The following is a 16,538-nucleotide window of genomic DNA, read 5'->3' as shown; positions in this document are numbered from 1 at the left end:
AAAAAATTATAATATATTTATTTTTAAAACACTTTTATCAAATTAAAATTATAAATTAATTTTGAATAATTTTATATAATATCATGACTATTTTAGAAAATAATTATTTGAATTATGAAAAGGTGCATATGTTTTAAAATATTTTAAATTGAGTGAACGTAAAACTGATGTATAGAAGTTAAGGTTTTTTTTCTATATTTTTTTTAAATTAATGAATTAAAACCCAATTTTCCCTTTTATTATTATTGCATTAAAAAAAAGTCTACAAATTCAGATATAGGTTAAAGCAAAAGTGGACTAAACTTATCTCTTTTTTCCCAAACCATGATTGTCATTTGTTCTCAAAGCCAATATAAAATATTTGATAGGTCCTAGTCATTATCAAGGAGGAAAAAATCGGAAAAAATCGGCGAAATATCGCCGATATATCGCGTGTCGGCGGGCGGCGACACGACACGGCGAGGAGATAAGTCGGCCGGGCGAAAAATCGCCCAAAATCGCCCAGAATCGGCGATATATAGCCGACACACGATAAATCGCCGATTTATCGCGCGGTCAACGCGGGTCAACCCCGCTACAGTGTCGGTCAACGCCGCTACAGTAGCTACAGGACCTCTCCCATTTGCGCTGCCGAGGGGATTTGAACCCCAAACCAAAAGGTTTGGGGTTCACCCACTTACCACCTGGGCTAAGCCCTCTTTTGATATATATTATGCAACAACTATATATATACTTAAATTAATTATATAAAGAAAATATAAGAATAATTTAAAGAGCAAATTAATTATAATTATTTTATAATTAAATGCAAAGTCTTTTAATTAATTACCAAAAATATAAAAATTATATAATTTTCTTCATAATGTTTTTAATATCATTAATAATTAATTAAATATTAAAAAATTATATATATATCATTATTCATTTTATATTGTTTAATACAATTGAATTAAATGGATCATATTTTAATACTAATATATATTTTAAAATTAGACATATTATAATCAAATATCATAATATTAGGTGTAATTTAATAATAAATGTACACTTATAAAATTCATATTTTTATCGATGTATACGATATTATTATCAAATATGATAAATCATGTTATACATATATCAAAATTTTCAATAAAATAACTTTAAAATGTCTATTATACTTCTAATTATATTATTATGAGGTTTTTCTTGCATTTCCATGAGTTTTTAACAATTTTAAGCCTACCAATAATATCCACCGATATATCTCCGATATATCCAAAAATATCTCCGATATATCCGATATATCCGTAAAATCAAATTACCGATATATCCGTGATTACCGATATTTTCATCCTTGGTCATTATCAAGCACAAAAGTCACCATGGTGACAAAACCTATGTCGTAGTCATTACCCACTAAGGTAATTTATTCTTAGTCTACTTTGGATCTTCCATTGTACAGGTAGGAAGGTGCATGGAAATTTATCATTGATGTATTATCCTTGAAGAAAAAATGCTATCCATTAAACAAAAAGAATTTTAAAATCTTAAACTACATTAGTATTAATATAGCATTTAAACCATATGGTTATTTTTTGAACGCAAACATAATTTGAATTTAGTGAAAGTATTTTATGTAAAAATATTTTTAGAAAAATCATATATTAAGTGTTTATTTAAGATACATTATAAGTGATTTTTTTTAAAATTTTTAAAAAATATTTTTAAATTTACTAAATAATTAATTTTTCTTCAAAAATATTTTTAATTTTAGAAATGCTTTCTTAAAGTAGTGTAAAACTGAATCTTATAATATTAAGATAAAAAAAAAAAAGAAAAAGAAAAATGGAGAAATTGTAGGAGAAACTAAATTAAATTAATTATATACAGAGTAACAATTGTGGAATGCGGGTTTGAATGGAGAAAGGATTTGAATGGATTTGAATGTGCTGCACATTCCACGATACACCCTTGTGGACCCTCACCACTACCACCATTCACATCCATGGAATCCAATGAACCTAAGAAGTAACAATTCACAAATATTTTTCTTCCTCAAGCTCAACGGTATCTGTTCTTCAGAGTTGCAGAGAGTCCCCTTCATCCCTTGTTACCTACAAACTTTTCTTCAGAGTTGCAGAGTTTCCCCTTCATCCCTTGTTACCTACAAACACAAACATGACTGGTTTTGTCGGAGAAGCTGTTTTGTCTGGTTTCATCCAGAAGCTGGTTGACATGGTCACCTCCCCGGAGCTGTGGAAGTATGCACGTAAAGAGCAAGTTGATTCTGAGCTGAAAAGGTGGAAGAATATATTGATAAAGATCTATGTAGTGCTCAATGACGCAGAAGAGAAGCAGATGACAAACCCTCTGGTCAAAATATGGCTGGACGAGCTTAGAGACTTGGGTTACGATGTGGAGGACATCTTGGACGACTTCGCCACCGAAGCTTTGCGAAGCAGCTTGATCATGGCTCAACCCCAACAAGGCACTAGTAAGGTGCGAGGCATGCTCTCTTCTCTCATTCCGAGTGCTTCTACGTCTAATTCTAGTATGCGTTCCAAGATTGAGGAGATCACTGCAAGATTACAAGATATTTCAGCCCAAAAGAATGACCTGGATTTACGAGAGATTGCTGGAGGGTGGTGGTCTGATAGAAAGAGAAAGCGAGCACAGATTCTGCCCACCACTTCTCTGGTGGTTGAATCCGATGTTTATGGTAGGGAAACAGATAAAGCGGCCATAGTTGACATGTTACTCAAGCACGATCCAAGTAGTGATGATGAAGTCTCCGTAATTCCAATTGTCGGTATGGGAGGTATCGGCAAAACTACTCTGGCTCAGCTTGCCTTCAATGATGATGAAGTGAAGGGCCGTTTTGATTTGAGAGCATGGGTCTGTGTTTCTGATGACTTTGACGTTTCGAGAATAACCAAGACCATTCTACAATCTGTTGATCCGGGTACTCATGATGTCAATGATCTCAATTTGCTTCAGGTCATATTGAAGGAGAAATTTTCTGGGAAGAAGTTTCTTCTTGTGCTAGACGATGTTTGGAATGAGAATTGTCATGAATGGGATACTTTGTGCATGCCAATGAGAGCTGGGGCACCCGGTAGTAAACTCATCGTGACAACCCGTAATGAAGGTGTCGCAGCAGTTACCAGAACTTGTCCAGCTTATCCCCTACGGGAGTTATCAAACAACGATTGTTTGTCTTTATTCACTCAGCAAGCATTGAGGACAAGAAACTTTGATGCCCATCCACACTTGAAAGAAGTCGGTGAGGAAATAGTGAGAATGTGCAAAGGCTTGCCTTTGGCTGCGAAGGCACTCGGTGGCATGTTGCGCAACCAACTAAGTCGCGATGCATGGGCAAATATATTAACAAGCAGGATATGGGAGTTACCGGAAGATAAAAGCCATATTCTTCCCGCTCTCATGTTAAGCTACCATCATCTCCCTTCTCATTTGAAGCAGTGTTTTGCATATTGCTCCATGTTTCCAAAGGACTATGAATTCGACAAGGATGCCTTAGTCCTCTTATGGATGGCAGAAGGCTTTTTGCAGAAAACGAAGGAGGCAGCTAGGCCAGAAGACTTAGGTTCTAAATACTTCGATGATTTGTTCTCCAGGTCATTTTTTCAACATTCAAGTCAAGATTCATCCCAATATGTGATGCATGATCTCACCAATGATCTAGCTCGGTCAGTTGCAGGAGAAATATACTTTCATTTGGATAATGCATGGGAGAATAACAAACAATCCATCGTTTCTGAGAAGACTCGTCATTCATCATTCAATCGTCAAGAGCATGAGACACAGAGAAAATTTGAACCCTTTCACAAGGTGAAGTGTTTGAGAACATTGGTTGCACTACCCATGAACCCAGTTTATGACTGTAACTTCATATCAAGTAAGGTGTTAGATGACCTTTTAAAGGAAGTGAAATATTTACGGGTATTATCTTTAAGTGGCTACGAAATATATGAGTTACCGGATTCAATTGCCAATCTTAAATATTTGCGGTATCTCAATTTGTCCTGTTCTTCCATAAGAAGGTTACCTGATTCAGTATGCCATCTCTACAACTTACAAGCACTAATATTATCTTATTGCGGAAAACTTACGATGTTGCCTGTGGGAATTGGAAACCTAATCAACCTTCGACACCTTCATATCTCTGATACATCAAAATTACAAGAAATGCCTTCTCAAATCGGAAACCTAACAAATCTACAAACCTTATCTAAGTTTATTGTGGGTGAAGGCAATGGCTTGGGGATAAGAGAATTGAAGAATTTGTTTGATCTTCGAGGAGAGCTTTCAATTTTTGGGTTGCACAATGTGATGAATATTCGAGATGGAAGGGATGCCAAATTAGAGAGTAAGCGTGGCATTGAGGAGTTAACAATGGAATGGAGTGATTACTTTGGTGCTTCACGAAATGAAATGCATGAGAGGCATGCTTTGGAGCAGCTACGACCTCATAGAAATCTAAAAAAGCTCACAATTGCGTCTTATGGTGGATCAGAATTCCCAAGTTGGATGAAGGACCCATCATTCCCAATAATGACACACTTAATTCTCAAGGACTGCAACAGATGCACATCATTACCCGCGCTTGGCCAATTATCCTCACTCAAAGTCTTGCATATTAAAGGTATGAGTAAAGTTAGAACCATAAATGAGGAGTTTTATGGAGGGATTGTGAAGCCTTTTCCATCATTGGAGTCTCTAAATTTTGAGGTAATGGCAGAATGGGAATACTGGTTTTGTCCTGATGCAGTTAACGAAGGTGAATTATTTCCATGTCTTCGATTGCTTACAATAAGAGATTGCAGGAAGTTACAACAATTGCCTAATTGCCTACCTTCCCAAGTGAAACTTGACATCTCTTGTTGTCCAAATTTGGGATTTGCTTCTTCAAGATTTGCATCTCTTGGTGAAGTAAGTTTAGAAGCACGTGATGAGAGGGTGCGGATAAGTGAGGTGATAAGTGGGGTTGTCGGAGGTCTTCATGCAGTAATGAGATGGAGTGATTGGCTTGTTTTGTTGGAGGAGCAAAGGCTGCCTTGCAATCTTAAAATGTTGAGAATACAAGACGATGCTAATCTGGAGAAGCTGCCTAATGGATTGCAAACTCTCACGTGTCTTGAACAGTTGGAAATAAGGAGATGCCCTAAACTAGAGTCATTTCCAGAGACGGGGCTGCCACCAATGCTAAGAAGCCTTAAGGTGATTGGTTGTGAGAATCTAAAATGGTTGCCTCATAACTACAACTCATGTGCCCTTGAATTCTTGGACATTACTAGCTGTCCATCTCTCAGATGCTTTCCAAATTGTGAGCTACCAACCACACTCAAGAGTTTATGGATTGAAGATTGTGAAAATCTAGAGTCTTTACCAGAGGGAATGATGCACCACGATTCCACTTGTTGTCTTGAAGAGCTGAAAATAAAGGGATGCCCCAGACTGGAGTCATTTCCCGATACGGGTTTGCCACCATTGCTAAGACGACTTGTGGTGAGTGATTGCAAGGGTCTGAAATCGCTGCCTCATAACTACAGCTCATGTGCCCTTGAATCCTTGGAGATTAGATATTGTCCATCTCTCCGATGCTTTCCAAATGGTAAGCTACCAACCACACTTAAAAGTGTATGGATTGAAGATTGTGAAAATCTAGAGTCTTTACCAGAGGGAATGATGCACCACGATTCCACTTGTTGTCTTGAAGAGCTGAAAATAAAGGGATGCCCCAGACTGGAGTCATTTCCCGATACGGGTTTGCCACCATTGCTAAGACGACTTGTGGTGAGTGATTGCGACGGTCTGAAATCGCTGCCGCATAACTACAGCTCATGTGCCCTTGAATCCTTGGAGATTAGATATTGTTCATCTCTCAAGTCCTTTTCAACAAGGGAGTTACCCTCCACCCTTAAGAAACTTGAGATTTGCGGGTGCCCCGACTTGGAGTCCATGTCAGAGAACATGTGCCCCAACAATTCAGCTCTTGACAATTTAGTCCTTGAGGATAATCCAAATCTGAAAATCCTACCAGAATGCCTTCACAGCCTCAAGAGTCTCCAAATAATTGACTGTGATGGTCTGGAGTGCTTTCCAGCAAGAGGCTTGTCCACCCCCACCCTCACAAGCCTTCTAATTGAGGGATGTGAGAATCTGAAATCCCTGCCACATCAAATGAGAGACCTCAAATCTCTTAGAGATCTTACCATATATATTTGTCCGGGAGTGGAATCCCTTCCAGAAGATGGTATGCCCCCCAATCTGATATCACTTGAGATTTCTTGGTGTGAGAATCTGAAAAAGCCCATATCGGCGTTCCACACCCTCACCTCTCTTTCGTCATTGACTATTCAGAATGTGTTTCCAGATATGGTTTCCTTTTCGGATGAAGAGTGTCTTCTTCCCATATCTCTCACCTCCCTCACTATCACTGCAATGGAATCCCTAGCCTACCTGTCTCTCCAAAATCTCATCTCTCTTCGATCCCTAGATGTGAAATGTTGCCCTAACCTCGGATCCTTAGGGTCGATGCCAGCAACACTTGAAAAACTTAAAATCTGGGGTTGTCCTATACTAGAAGAAAGGTACTCAAAGGAGAAAGGAGAATATTGGCCCAACATTGCTCACATTCCATACATTGAAATAAATCACGAATATATCCATTGAAGTATAAAAGTTGAAAGTGAAATGCAGTTTGTGGGTTGTGGAAAAGAAACAGAAGCAGAAACGCATTCAACCCCCAGTCTCTTACAGGTACAAAATCACTACCATTTTCCTATCCTTTCTTTACTTTACTTCTGTTTAGGGATAGGTTTAATCGTGTATAAGATCCTCGGAACCATAAAAACCGCTATTCAGCTTCCAACTCCATCTTCACATTGACTTACCAAATTCCCCTTCACATTCTTTTCTTTCTCCTTCAAATTTTTTTGTTTTGATTTTCTAGGACTATTGTTTTGGATTTACTTGAAACATAGTAAATTTAGTTTCTTTTTTTTTTTTTTCCCGCAAGCGTTTATATTTAATGGACTTAGATATGGATACCTAGATGCAATTTTCTATTCAAATATTAGACGTGCTATGGAAAAGATGAATGAAGGAAACCTATACATGATGAAGCTTAAGCTAGCCATGGTCGTAGAGGATTCAAATTAGTGCTGAATTAAAGAATGAAGTGTCATGCATTGCTTTCCAAATCGATACAGGGTGTAAATATTCCTAAATTCTAATGTTCACTAGTCATTCCATTTAATGGTTGGAAGAAGTATTTCAACAGATCCCTTCATTGTTGCTCTCCCTGTATTTGCATCTAAATATCACTCATTCAACCTCTTCCATTGTAATCATAAAGTGAAACTGTGTAAAAACTATCTTGAAATATTACATTTTCATTAATAATGTTTCCAAAGTTCTCACAAGTTCTCATTTTTCTTTTCTGCTAATTTGACCTCCAATTTCCATTGTACATTCAGATGGGTCCTGCTTGACAGAAATGTTCCATTCCCATGATGAATAGGTGATTGCAGTCACTAGCCAAGCAGTAAAAGCCAACAAATAGGTACATCTGCCCATTCACGACACCTGACTTTCAATTTCAGTGGCCCAATACCATTTTCACTTTCAGATACTAATAGAAAATTTCTCTGAAGATGTAGGAAGGGGGTAAATGATGAAGATCAAATGAAAATTTTCCTTATCATAGCTGCAGCCTATTCTCATGCTGGTATGTTCTTGATTGCTCCAACAGATGAATTTTTCTTTTTTTCCTTTTATCTTTTTGTGCAAGTTGATCAGCTTCAATTCATCAATTCAGTTGCTTTTTAAGTTGTTTCACCAAGAGGTGGATTCTGACTGCAGTTATGTCTTGGCATCTTCTCTTAAATTTTGTTAGTCAGGCTGTTTTTATCCTCTGTTTTGACACAGACACAACTATTCTTGTGGCTTAGCATGATTGACCCAACTTCACATATATACTTACGAATTGTTTTAAAGCAAGACAATGCATTCACTCTTTTTAATTACACAATTACACAATTACACACAAAGCCTCAAATATTTTGCTTTTTTCAGGAATTATATGTTACTTCTTTAGATCTTTGAAACTAGCACAGTATATCAAAATTAATAGAAGTTCATTGTTGGTTTATGTATGCTAACTTTAAGGTATTTTACATTAAGGCTATAACAGTTTTGTTTTGGTTTCAGTTTGATCTTAAGAAGATAGGAGTTGGCAATAAAACCTTCTGGTTGACTTTGTATATGAATTACGGTATCTCAAGAAAGGTGTCCATATATTGGTTGGTCCCTTAACCTCCAGTTATTAGGGCTGCCAGCAGTATTTAGAAGGCTTATCACAGGCTGTCTTGTTCTAAAACAAAGGTGCATAAAGGAGAAAGGGGAGTGTTGGCCCAACATTGTCCATCTCCCCTGCATGGAGATTAACTGTGGTAACTTGAGATTGAAGGTCATTTCTCTATGCTCAAACTTAGAAGGAAAATTCATTCAACCGTATCCCATCCTTACTTTTAATCAGGTATGACCATTCATATTATCAATGCAGTTTTATTTGAATTCTATTTTTCCCACTCAGAAAGAGAGAAGAAAAAGCAAACAGAAAGAAAGAAATCAAAGACCGCAGTTCCCTCCTTATATCAATTATTAGATTTGCCTGTCCATACACAATGCATAATTCCCAATACCATTTACTGTTAGATAATTTTAGAAATTTCTTGGTTACATGTAGGGAGTCAAAAGCAATGCAGATGAAATCTGAGGTTTCTTAATCATAATTTTGTCCTTTTTGGTATGTTCTTGAATCTTGATCCCAATAGCCAGATGATTGGTTTTTAATTTTTATTTTTTTTGGATATGCTTAATTTTTGTTTCAAGTATTCTTCTACCAGCACTGCAATCCCTTCTTAATTTATGATGGGATTTTTCACTAATGGTTCGGTGGCCATGAAGTAGGTTTTTATTACAGTTGTGGCTAGATATTTCTTTTCATATATATATATATATATTGCTCTTATCTTCCTTTCCACACATGCACATAATTTTTCAAGAGTAAAGAGCCTTGGCAGATCTATCATTTTTTGCAGTGCTTTGGACCCTTTCTTTGGCCAAGAAATGTAGTTTCATATCTCACTCTGGTCAGACACTTTTTGTTCTCATAGTTTCTTTATAGAATTTACCCTTTTCAAGTACATGGTAACACACAAAGCCTTAAATATGTTTCTTAGTTATTCACTGAATGCATATGCTATTTTGAGAAAATGACAATCATTGAATGCTTAAGCTTAGGTGCCTTTTGCCGAAGGAAGGGCTGTTAGTAGCCACACTTCTTAATCTATAAATTCAGGGCTTTGCCCTTTGATGGTCGAAGTTGAGAGGATTAACCCAAAATAGTGCACATCCCAACTTAGGGATAGCTTTTCTTCTATGAACACTTTTTTTTTTTTTTTTTAATTTTATTTTTATACCCAAAATAGTGCATATCCCAGTTTAGGGATAGCTTTTCATGTATGAACACATTTCTTTTGAATTTTATTTTTATATCACAAAAGTGGAAGCAGATGACATCTCATTCACAAAAGACAACTCTTATGGACTTGATACAAGTTTCTACCTTGATACTTGAAAAGGTGAAACATAAATTTTTACCTTTGATACCATTGAAATTCTCTTGCATTGCCTTCTAGCTCAGTGAGGCTTCCATTGGGTCGTGGTGTTGGTGGTCAATTTCCATATTCATTGCCTTTTCAGATGACGAATTTCTGTTTCTATAATTTATAATCCCTAGCTTCCCTGGTTACCACTTACCAGAACCTCACTTCTCTTGCAGTGCTGTTCATCTCAAATGTCCCAAGCTCAGGTCATTTTTTCAAAGGAAATTTCCTATTGTTAACAAGGCGTCCAAAGGAGAAAGAAGAAGATTGATTCAAAACTGCACGGATCCCCTGTTCAGCTACTTCATTGGATATATGAGTTGGAACTAAATTCTGTTTTCTGTGCACAAAAAGAGAAGAAGATACATTTCTTCCTTCCATTTTTTCATGCAGGTCTGCCTGCCTACTCACAAATACACAACGTCTAATATCATTGGTTCAAAAACAATTTCAGTTATATATTGATGGAAATTTCCTCTCTCTCTGCATGTAGGAGGAAAAGAACAACAAAGGAAATGAATTTAAAAATTTTCCAACCAAAGCTCAGCCTATTCAAAGGGTGGTAGGTTAATGATGTGAACTGTAGATGATGTTTTTTTCTGTCTTTTCAGGTAAATCTAATAGTTCTCTGCTCTGGAGGTTGATATGCTTCATGTTTTATTTCATTGTGTTTGTATGGCCCAAGAAATTGCATTTTAAATGATCGCTAGAATTTCATTGATGATTTGAGTAGAGGTGGATTTGGAATGCAGTTACTGTGGAAAGTATAAAGCAAAATCAATTATAATCAAATTTATTTAAAATTTTATATAAATTCTTCATTCTTTATATAGAGGATGAAAATATGTTTTAAGATGATTGGAAATTTTATTAACTTTAATATCAAGTTTTTTTCGTCATTTTTAGTTTCCTTCAATTTTCCCTCTATTCTTTTCCCTTGTACTTTCTCTCAAACATTCCATGATCCAAATAGAGTCTCATTGTTTTTAATTTTAGAACTATCACAAAATTGCTCTGAAGGGAATAGAAGGATGTGCTTGGAAGTTTTTAGAACAGAACGTATATCACACTTATTAAACATGAAGCAATTTATTCATTGAGCTGTAAACTGCCCCTTTTTTTACCATATTATGGTTGGTGCATGCATGATGTGCTTAACAAATATCCTAGCATAGTTCCTATCAAAAAAAAAATATCCTAGCATAGTAAGAATTGCATGACAATCTTTAAAGTTGTCAATGTAATTGTGTTACAATGTTTAAAGTTTTTAATTTTGATTTTTTGTTTAGTAGCCATTTTGGTATCTGTATTTAGTCCTGTGTATGACAATTTCCTCTATGCTACAGAGTTCCCCTTTGGTCAGATAGTGAGAGGCTTCATCTTAAATCAATTCAACCTTAACTTTTTCATTGGGCTTGGATATGATCAAGAATAATTGCAGAGTGGTTAAGGAGGGATTTCCCATGGCAAAGAATGGGGAATAAGTTAAGAATCGGGATGATTTTCTCACCATATAAGATAATGGGTTTGGGTACGACAAGGTTGGGGCCATTCAACAAGGCTTATTAGGCAACTGTCTTCAGAGATCTGCAATGGGGGCCAGATTGTTGAGGAAGGATGAGAGGAAAATGAGGTGAAGGTTATTTGGTGATTTTGTGGAAAGCCATTGAAAATGGTTGTCAAAAACTTTAATAAACCTACAACACATATGATTGGGGTGATAAGAGCAAGCTTAGATTTTGGCTGGATTTTTTGCACAGTGATAGCATCCTAAATTGAAGCCTATTCAGACTCATTCAAATTTGTCATGAGATGCAGACTGAAGCCAGAAGCAAATTTTCTTTGAAGGAGGTATTGGACAGTAGGGTGCAAGGAAGTTATCACTTTCCATGGGGAAAGCCCATATAAATAGAGTTTTTGTTACTGATAATCAGGTGAACAGATGAAAACTCCTCCCAAATTGCTTTTGTTATATGACCAAATTTGCTGCAAAACAGCATATGAGTTGGTAGTGCATTTTTTGGTGACTGCAGGGTTAATGGACCTTTTTGGGTGTTGTGGGTGACCTCAAACCGTACAGAAGTTGTTATCAGGTTGCCACAGAAGAGTTGTGGCTTAGCACCAAAGGACAATGTGGATGACAGGTTTTCTAAGCATTTAGTCTAGAATGGATGGAGAAAAAAGAGAGAAGAAATTCTCAAGGGAATGAGGTTTCTTTAACATGTAAGAACAAATGGCTTTTATCACGAGTTTCCTTGATGATATGTGTTTTCCAATGCATTCTCTTCCCTTGATAATTATCTTTTTTGTTTTTTTCCTTTTTTGTTTCCTTTTGGGATCCACATATATACTTTGAATCCTTTGTCTGCTTCAGACCCTTCTATAGTCATGCTTTTGAGCAGTTAAGAAGATACTACGTTATTTATTGGATGCTCATGAACATTTTTTTTTTCAAATTTTTAGGGTATTCAAGTTTAGACGCATTCTGCAGGGGAGCTACAACATGGTCTTACACCTCTGAGAAGCCCCATAAGTACTCTTGTTGTATTTTGGAGTTCCATTGCTAAGATAGGGAAATACTAAAAAAAGTTGCTTACACACCTTTATATGTATGTATAAATTCAATTGAGTAGGCCTCAATACTGGTGGTCAATTTCCATATTGGTTTCCTTTTCAGATGATTAATTTCTATTTCTACAATCTTTCTTCCCTAGGTCTCCAAAACATCACTTCTCTTACAGTGCCATTCATCTCAAATTGCCCTAAGCTCTGGTCCTTCTGCCAAAAGCAGGGCTGCCTGCAAGATCCTCAATGCTTGAAATTCTTAAACAAGGTGCCTAAAGGAGAAACAAGAATATAGATCCAAGACTGTGCACATACCCTATATTCAGCTACATCACTTGTTGGACTATATGAGTTGGAATTGGATTCTACTTTCCCTGCTCAACCATAGAAGCAGAGACCAATATTCCCTTCTTTTTTCAGCCAGGTATGCCTACCTAATCACAAATACACAGCTCTCCTTAAGCATATCTGAAAGTTAATATGTGCCATCCCTTCTAACACAATATTTGTATGGCCAACTTAATTAATTATTTTTTAGTTTCTCCCTAGATTTTTCATTGATGATCTCATTGGAGGTGAATTTTGATCGCAATTATGTATTGGTGTTCTCTTGAGCTTTGTTCCTTATATTGCTCTTTTTTCCTCTGTTCCATGATCCTGTCCTACTTTCCAAATCATATCTACAATATGCATATATTTTATGTACAATTTTCTGGGATGAAAGATATTTGGGTGACATCACCTTTATATAGTTCAAGCACAATTTATGAATTCATTTGCCCCAAAACAAATGTTGGTGTGCATCGCAAAGTCTAGTGAGATATCTTTTTTATTGAGTTTCTCTAGAGCAGTTACTCTTTTTATTTACACAATAATAAGCAGTGCCTAGTTACATATTTTAATTGCATAAAAGCCGCCTTTACTGTTTTTAATTTCTACCATTCACAAAATTGCTTGGAAGTTTTGAACACTAGAGCTAAGTGGTAGTTAACACAAATTGGGCCCCTTTGACAATATCATTGATAGTCTGTCATTGGCTCCTGCCTGTTGTGCTTAAAAAGTATCCCAACAAAGTATGACAATTGCATTAAAAAACAACAATTACATTAGTATGTTTGACGTTGTAAACATTGATTTTTGGTTAATGAGCCAGTTTGCCGTTTGTGTACTTATTTACCTTGCACATGGGATTTCCTCTATGCTGAAGAGTTTTGCTTTGGTTGGCTGAGAATTTCATAATATAGGCTTGCCTGAAGACTTCCCATTAAATTTAATGCAACCTTATCTTTTTCTCTGGAATGCTCATGTGGGAAAATACAACAAAGTTATGCGTAATTGCAGAGTGAATGGGGAGTGATTTCCTGTAGGGAAGGTTGGGAACAAGTATAATTTAGTAGGATCAGGAATGATTTGCTCACAAGAGAATATAGTGGGTTTGGGTATGAGACGGTTAGGGTAATTCAACCAGGCCTTTTTAGGCAAATGGCTTTGAAGATCCATTGTAAGCTTAGATTGTGGGCTAATAACATATATCAAGCTTATGTAGGCTTAAGCCCTAACAGAACTATGGGAGGAAGATGAGGTGGAAGTTATTTGTTGAATGTGCCGAAAGGCATAGGAGATTTTTGTCAGAACCATGATAAACACAAGAAACATGTAGTTGGGGTGATGAGAGCAAGTTTAGAATTTGGTTGGGTGTTTTGCATAGCAATAGGACCCCAAATGAGTGACTACTAGATGCAGGGAAATGTTTCTTGAGGTGAAGGCTCAAGCTAGGGGAAGTTTCCTTAGAAGAAAGTACCATGCAGTAGATAGACTCTTTTATCACAGATGATTGGAACAAAGGAAATTCCTCTGTCAGACTATAATGGAGTTGTCTTGGCATGGAAATTTTGTGGCTTAAAGCCAAAGTACTATATGGATGTCAATTCTTTTAATCTTTTAGTTTAGAATCCATGGAGGAAAAGAAATAGAAGAAATTCCCAAGGGAAAGAGGCTTCTTTGACATGTAAGACCAAAGGGGTTTATCTTTTTATCTTTTTCCTTCTGCCACCTTTTGGGATCCACATATACACTCCTCCTTTATCTACTTCACCCCCTCCTATGGTCATACATTTGAGCATTTAAGAAGATATTGTCTTTCTTCATTGGATACTTATAAGCACTTGTTCTCATAAGTTAGTTCTGTCAATTTACAGGAATTATTTTTTTTTCTAAATGTTAGTTTATTCATGTTTAGAAGCATTCTGCAGGGGGGCTACAACATGGTCTTGCCCCTCCTAGAAGCTTAATAAGTCTTGTTACATTTTAGAGTTTGAATGGTAAGGTAGGGACAAACTATAAAGGTTATTTATATATATGTTGTACATGCAGAAGCTCTAATGTAAATATATTAATGGAAGAACGTAAAAATAAAACAAACAACACATAAAGATACATGAGGTTTTAACGTGATTCGGCCAACCATGTCTACTTTCATGGATGAGAGATAAAATTCTGCTATACTATAGAGAATATTACAAAGGATAAATACAAATACAATTATCGGGTCCCGAAACATCCCATTTTTCCCCACTCTCTTTATCTCTACCCCGAATCATGAGCCTTTTTGCTCCACCAAGTGTCTCTCACCCTTCCTCACATCTACACCCTAGTGAACCCTCTTACTCCTTCGAATGTCCCTCTCTTCTTCACATCTTTATTTACCACATGTAGTCCTTACAAGTCCATCTCTTTCTCTTATAACTTTTTCCCCTATGACTTAGAATATTTATAGAGATATTCCTACTAATTTTATTATTCTACAAGGAATCTAATTACAATCACATATGAACTTAGAAAATATTTGATAATATATATATTCATTTGAATCAAAGATGTTCACTATTTTATACTAACATTTTCTTGGTTGGTTTTGAATCTTCAGCATGTCGATCTGGTCAATGCTATAAGCTTGTTGGACACATTTGCATCTTATTGGCTTCAAACTACTTCGTAATATTTCTTCTCTCCCACTCCATGCCACAAAACCCGCATCTGCAGGTTGATTTTGGTGGATCTATTATTGTTGGGCCCCTCAGCTCCAAAGCCTCATACCAGGAGAAGAGCCCTATCAACTCCCTAGTCGTTGCAATACCTTAAAGGGGAGTTGTGGGTCTTATAAAATAGCTCAAAAAGATTTCCTAGTACCTCAGACAGCACCATGGGAGATCCCACTTGGCTATGTGCTTCTCTTTCGTTTTGTCCAAGCCTTATTGTACACTCCACTCTGCTTACAGATACTTCTGCAAATCTACTACTGTACCTTATTCATGGTGATGGGTCCATATTATAATGCACTCGTAACTCGTGTTCCCCCATGTCTTTAATTAATTTTCTTATACTTTTTTTTATTCCTGGATGGAAAGTAGAAACTTAAAAGAGTGCATGTAATGAAATGATTGATCATGATTCACAATAAGAAGATTTCTCCGTCAATGCCTTTAATAGCATTATGTAGATTGGAGTGCTTTTACTGTGTTTTTACTTTTTAATGGCAGCTTCAAATAATTAGGAAAAATGGTGCAACAAGCCAAGAATTTCAAGAACATTTGAAAAACATTTCTTCAGAGTAGAAGAGCAATTGTGAAGCGAGTTATTACCCTCTCAAGGGATTGTAAAGCCTGGTCAATCTAGACATCTCAATCTTATTAATGCTCTCAAATTATAAAATTGAAACATTTGTTGAATCCTTGGGGCGGTCATTGTATACATCTTATGTATTTTGGTTTTTTTTTTTTTTTTTTTTTTTCCGCTTTTAATGCATCTCTTCTTTACCCATCAAAAATAAATATTTGTATTTCAGGGTTGTACAACACAGATGCTAATTTGAAGGATGATGGAATGGAGCTTCTGTAATAATGGGTATTCATAAAATGAATGGAACCAATCTTGATCTTCATTTAAATCTCACAGCTGCATTTTCATGGTGGAACAATAAATTTCAAAGTTGAATGGGGAATCTCCATTCCCAACCATAGAAATTTGAAAAAGTACTGGCCCAATATTGTCCAAATCCCCTACTTGAGGGCAGATGGAGAATGGATTAAATCAAGTGATGAGAAGTTGAAACTGAAGTTCACTTTATGGGTTGTTGAAAAGAAATTAATGGAAGCACAAATCCCTTGAACAACTCAGGTTATTGAATATCTGATAAGCATATTCACAATTGATCATCACTTTTTAAACTAATTTGTTGTTTTCCGCCAAGTTTGTGTTTGTGTTGTTGCTGTCTACCCAAATTTCATGTGAGCATCAAAT

General features: G+C 36.3%; 1 protein-coding gene across 12 annotated transcripts; it reads left to right on the top strand.

Annotated features, from left to right (window-relative positions):
- Positions 1–1,965: 1,965 nt before the first annotated feature.
- Positions 1,966–15,737, top strand: LOC117928181 (putative disease resistance RPP13-like protein 1). 12 transcript variants are annotated; one of them, XM_034848087.1, is made up of 10 exons: positions 1,966–6,762; positions 7,482–7,567; positions 7,659–7,732; positions 8,215–8,542; positions 9,851–10,067; positions 10,168–10,236; positions 11,021–11,897; positions 12,138–12,283; positions 12,389–12,663; positions 15,166–15,730. In XM_034848087.1, the coding sequence occupies exon 1, from the start codon at positions 2,161–2,163 to the stop codon at positions 6,673–6,675; it is 4,515 nt and encodes a 1,504-aa protein (XP_034703978.1). In that variant the 5' UTR covers positions 1,966–2,160; the 3' UTR covers positions 6,676–6,762; positions 7,482–7,567; positions 7,659–7,732; positions 8,215–8,542; positions 9,851–10,067; positions 10,168–10,236; positions 11,021–11,897; positions 12,138–12,283; positions 12,389–12,663; positions 15,166–15,730. The 12 variants fall into 12 exon arrangements, with proteins under 12 accessions (XP_034703978.1, XP_034703977.1, XP_034703976.1 ...); XM_034848086.1 differs by having other exon boundaries at positions 10,168–10,285; XM_034848085.1 differs by having other exon boundaries at positions 10,168–11,608; positions 11,708–11,897.
- The last annotated feature ends 801 nt before the right edge of the window (positions 15,738–16,538 follow it).

The sequence above is a fragment of the Vitis riparia genome, chromosome 13 (genome assembly GCF_004353265.1).
Source record: "Vitis riparia cultivar Riparia Gloire de Montpellier isolate 1030 chromosome 13, EGFV_Vit.rip_1.0, whole genome shotgun sequence".
NCBI lineage: Eukaryota > Viridiplantae > Streptophyta > Magnoliopsida > Vitales > Vitaceae > Vitis > Vitis riparia.
The sequence above is the reverse complement of the archived record's forward strand: the minus strand, read 5'-3'. Positions and strand labels throughout refer to the sequence as shown.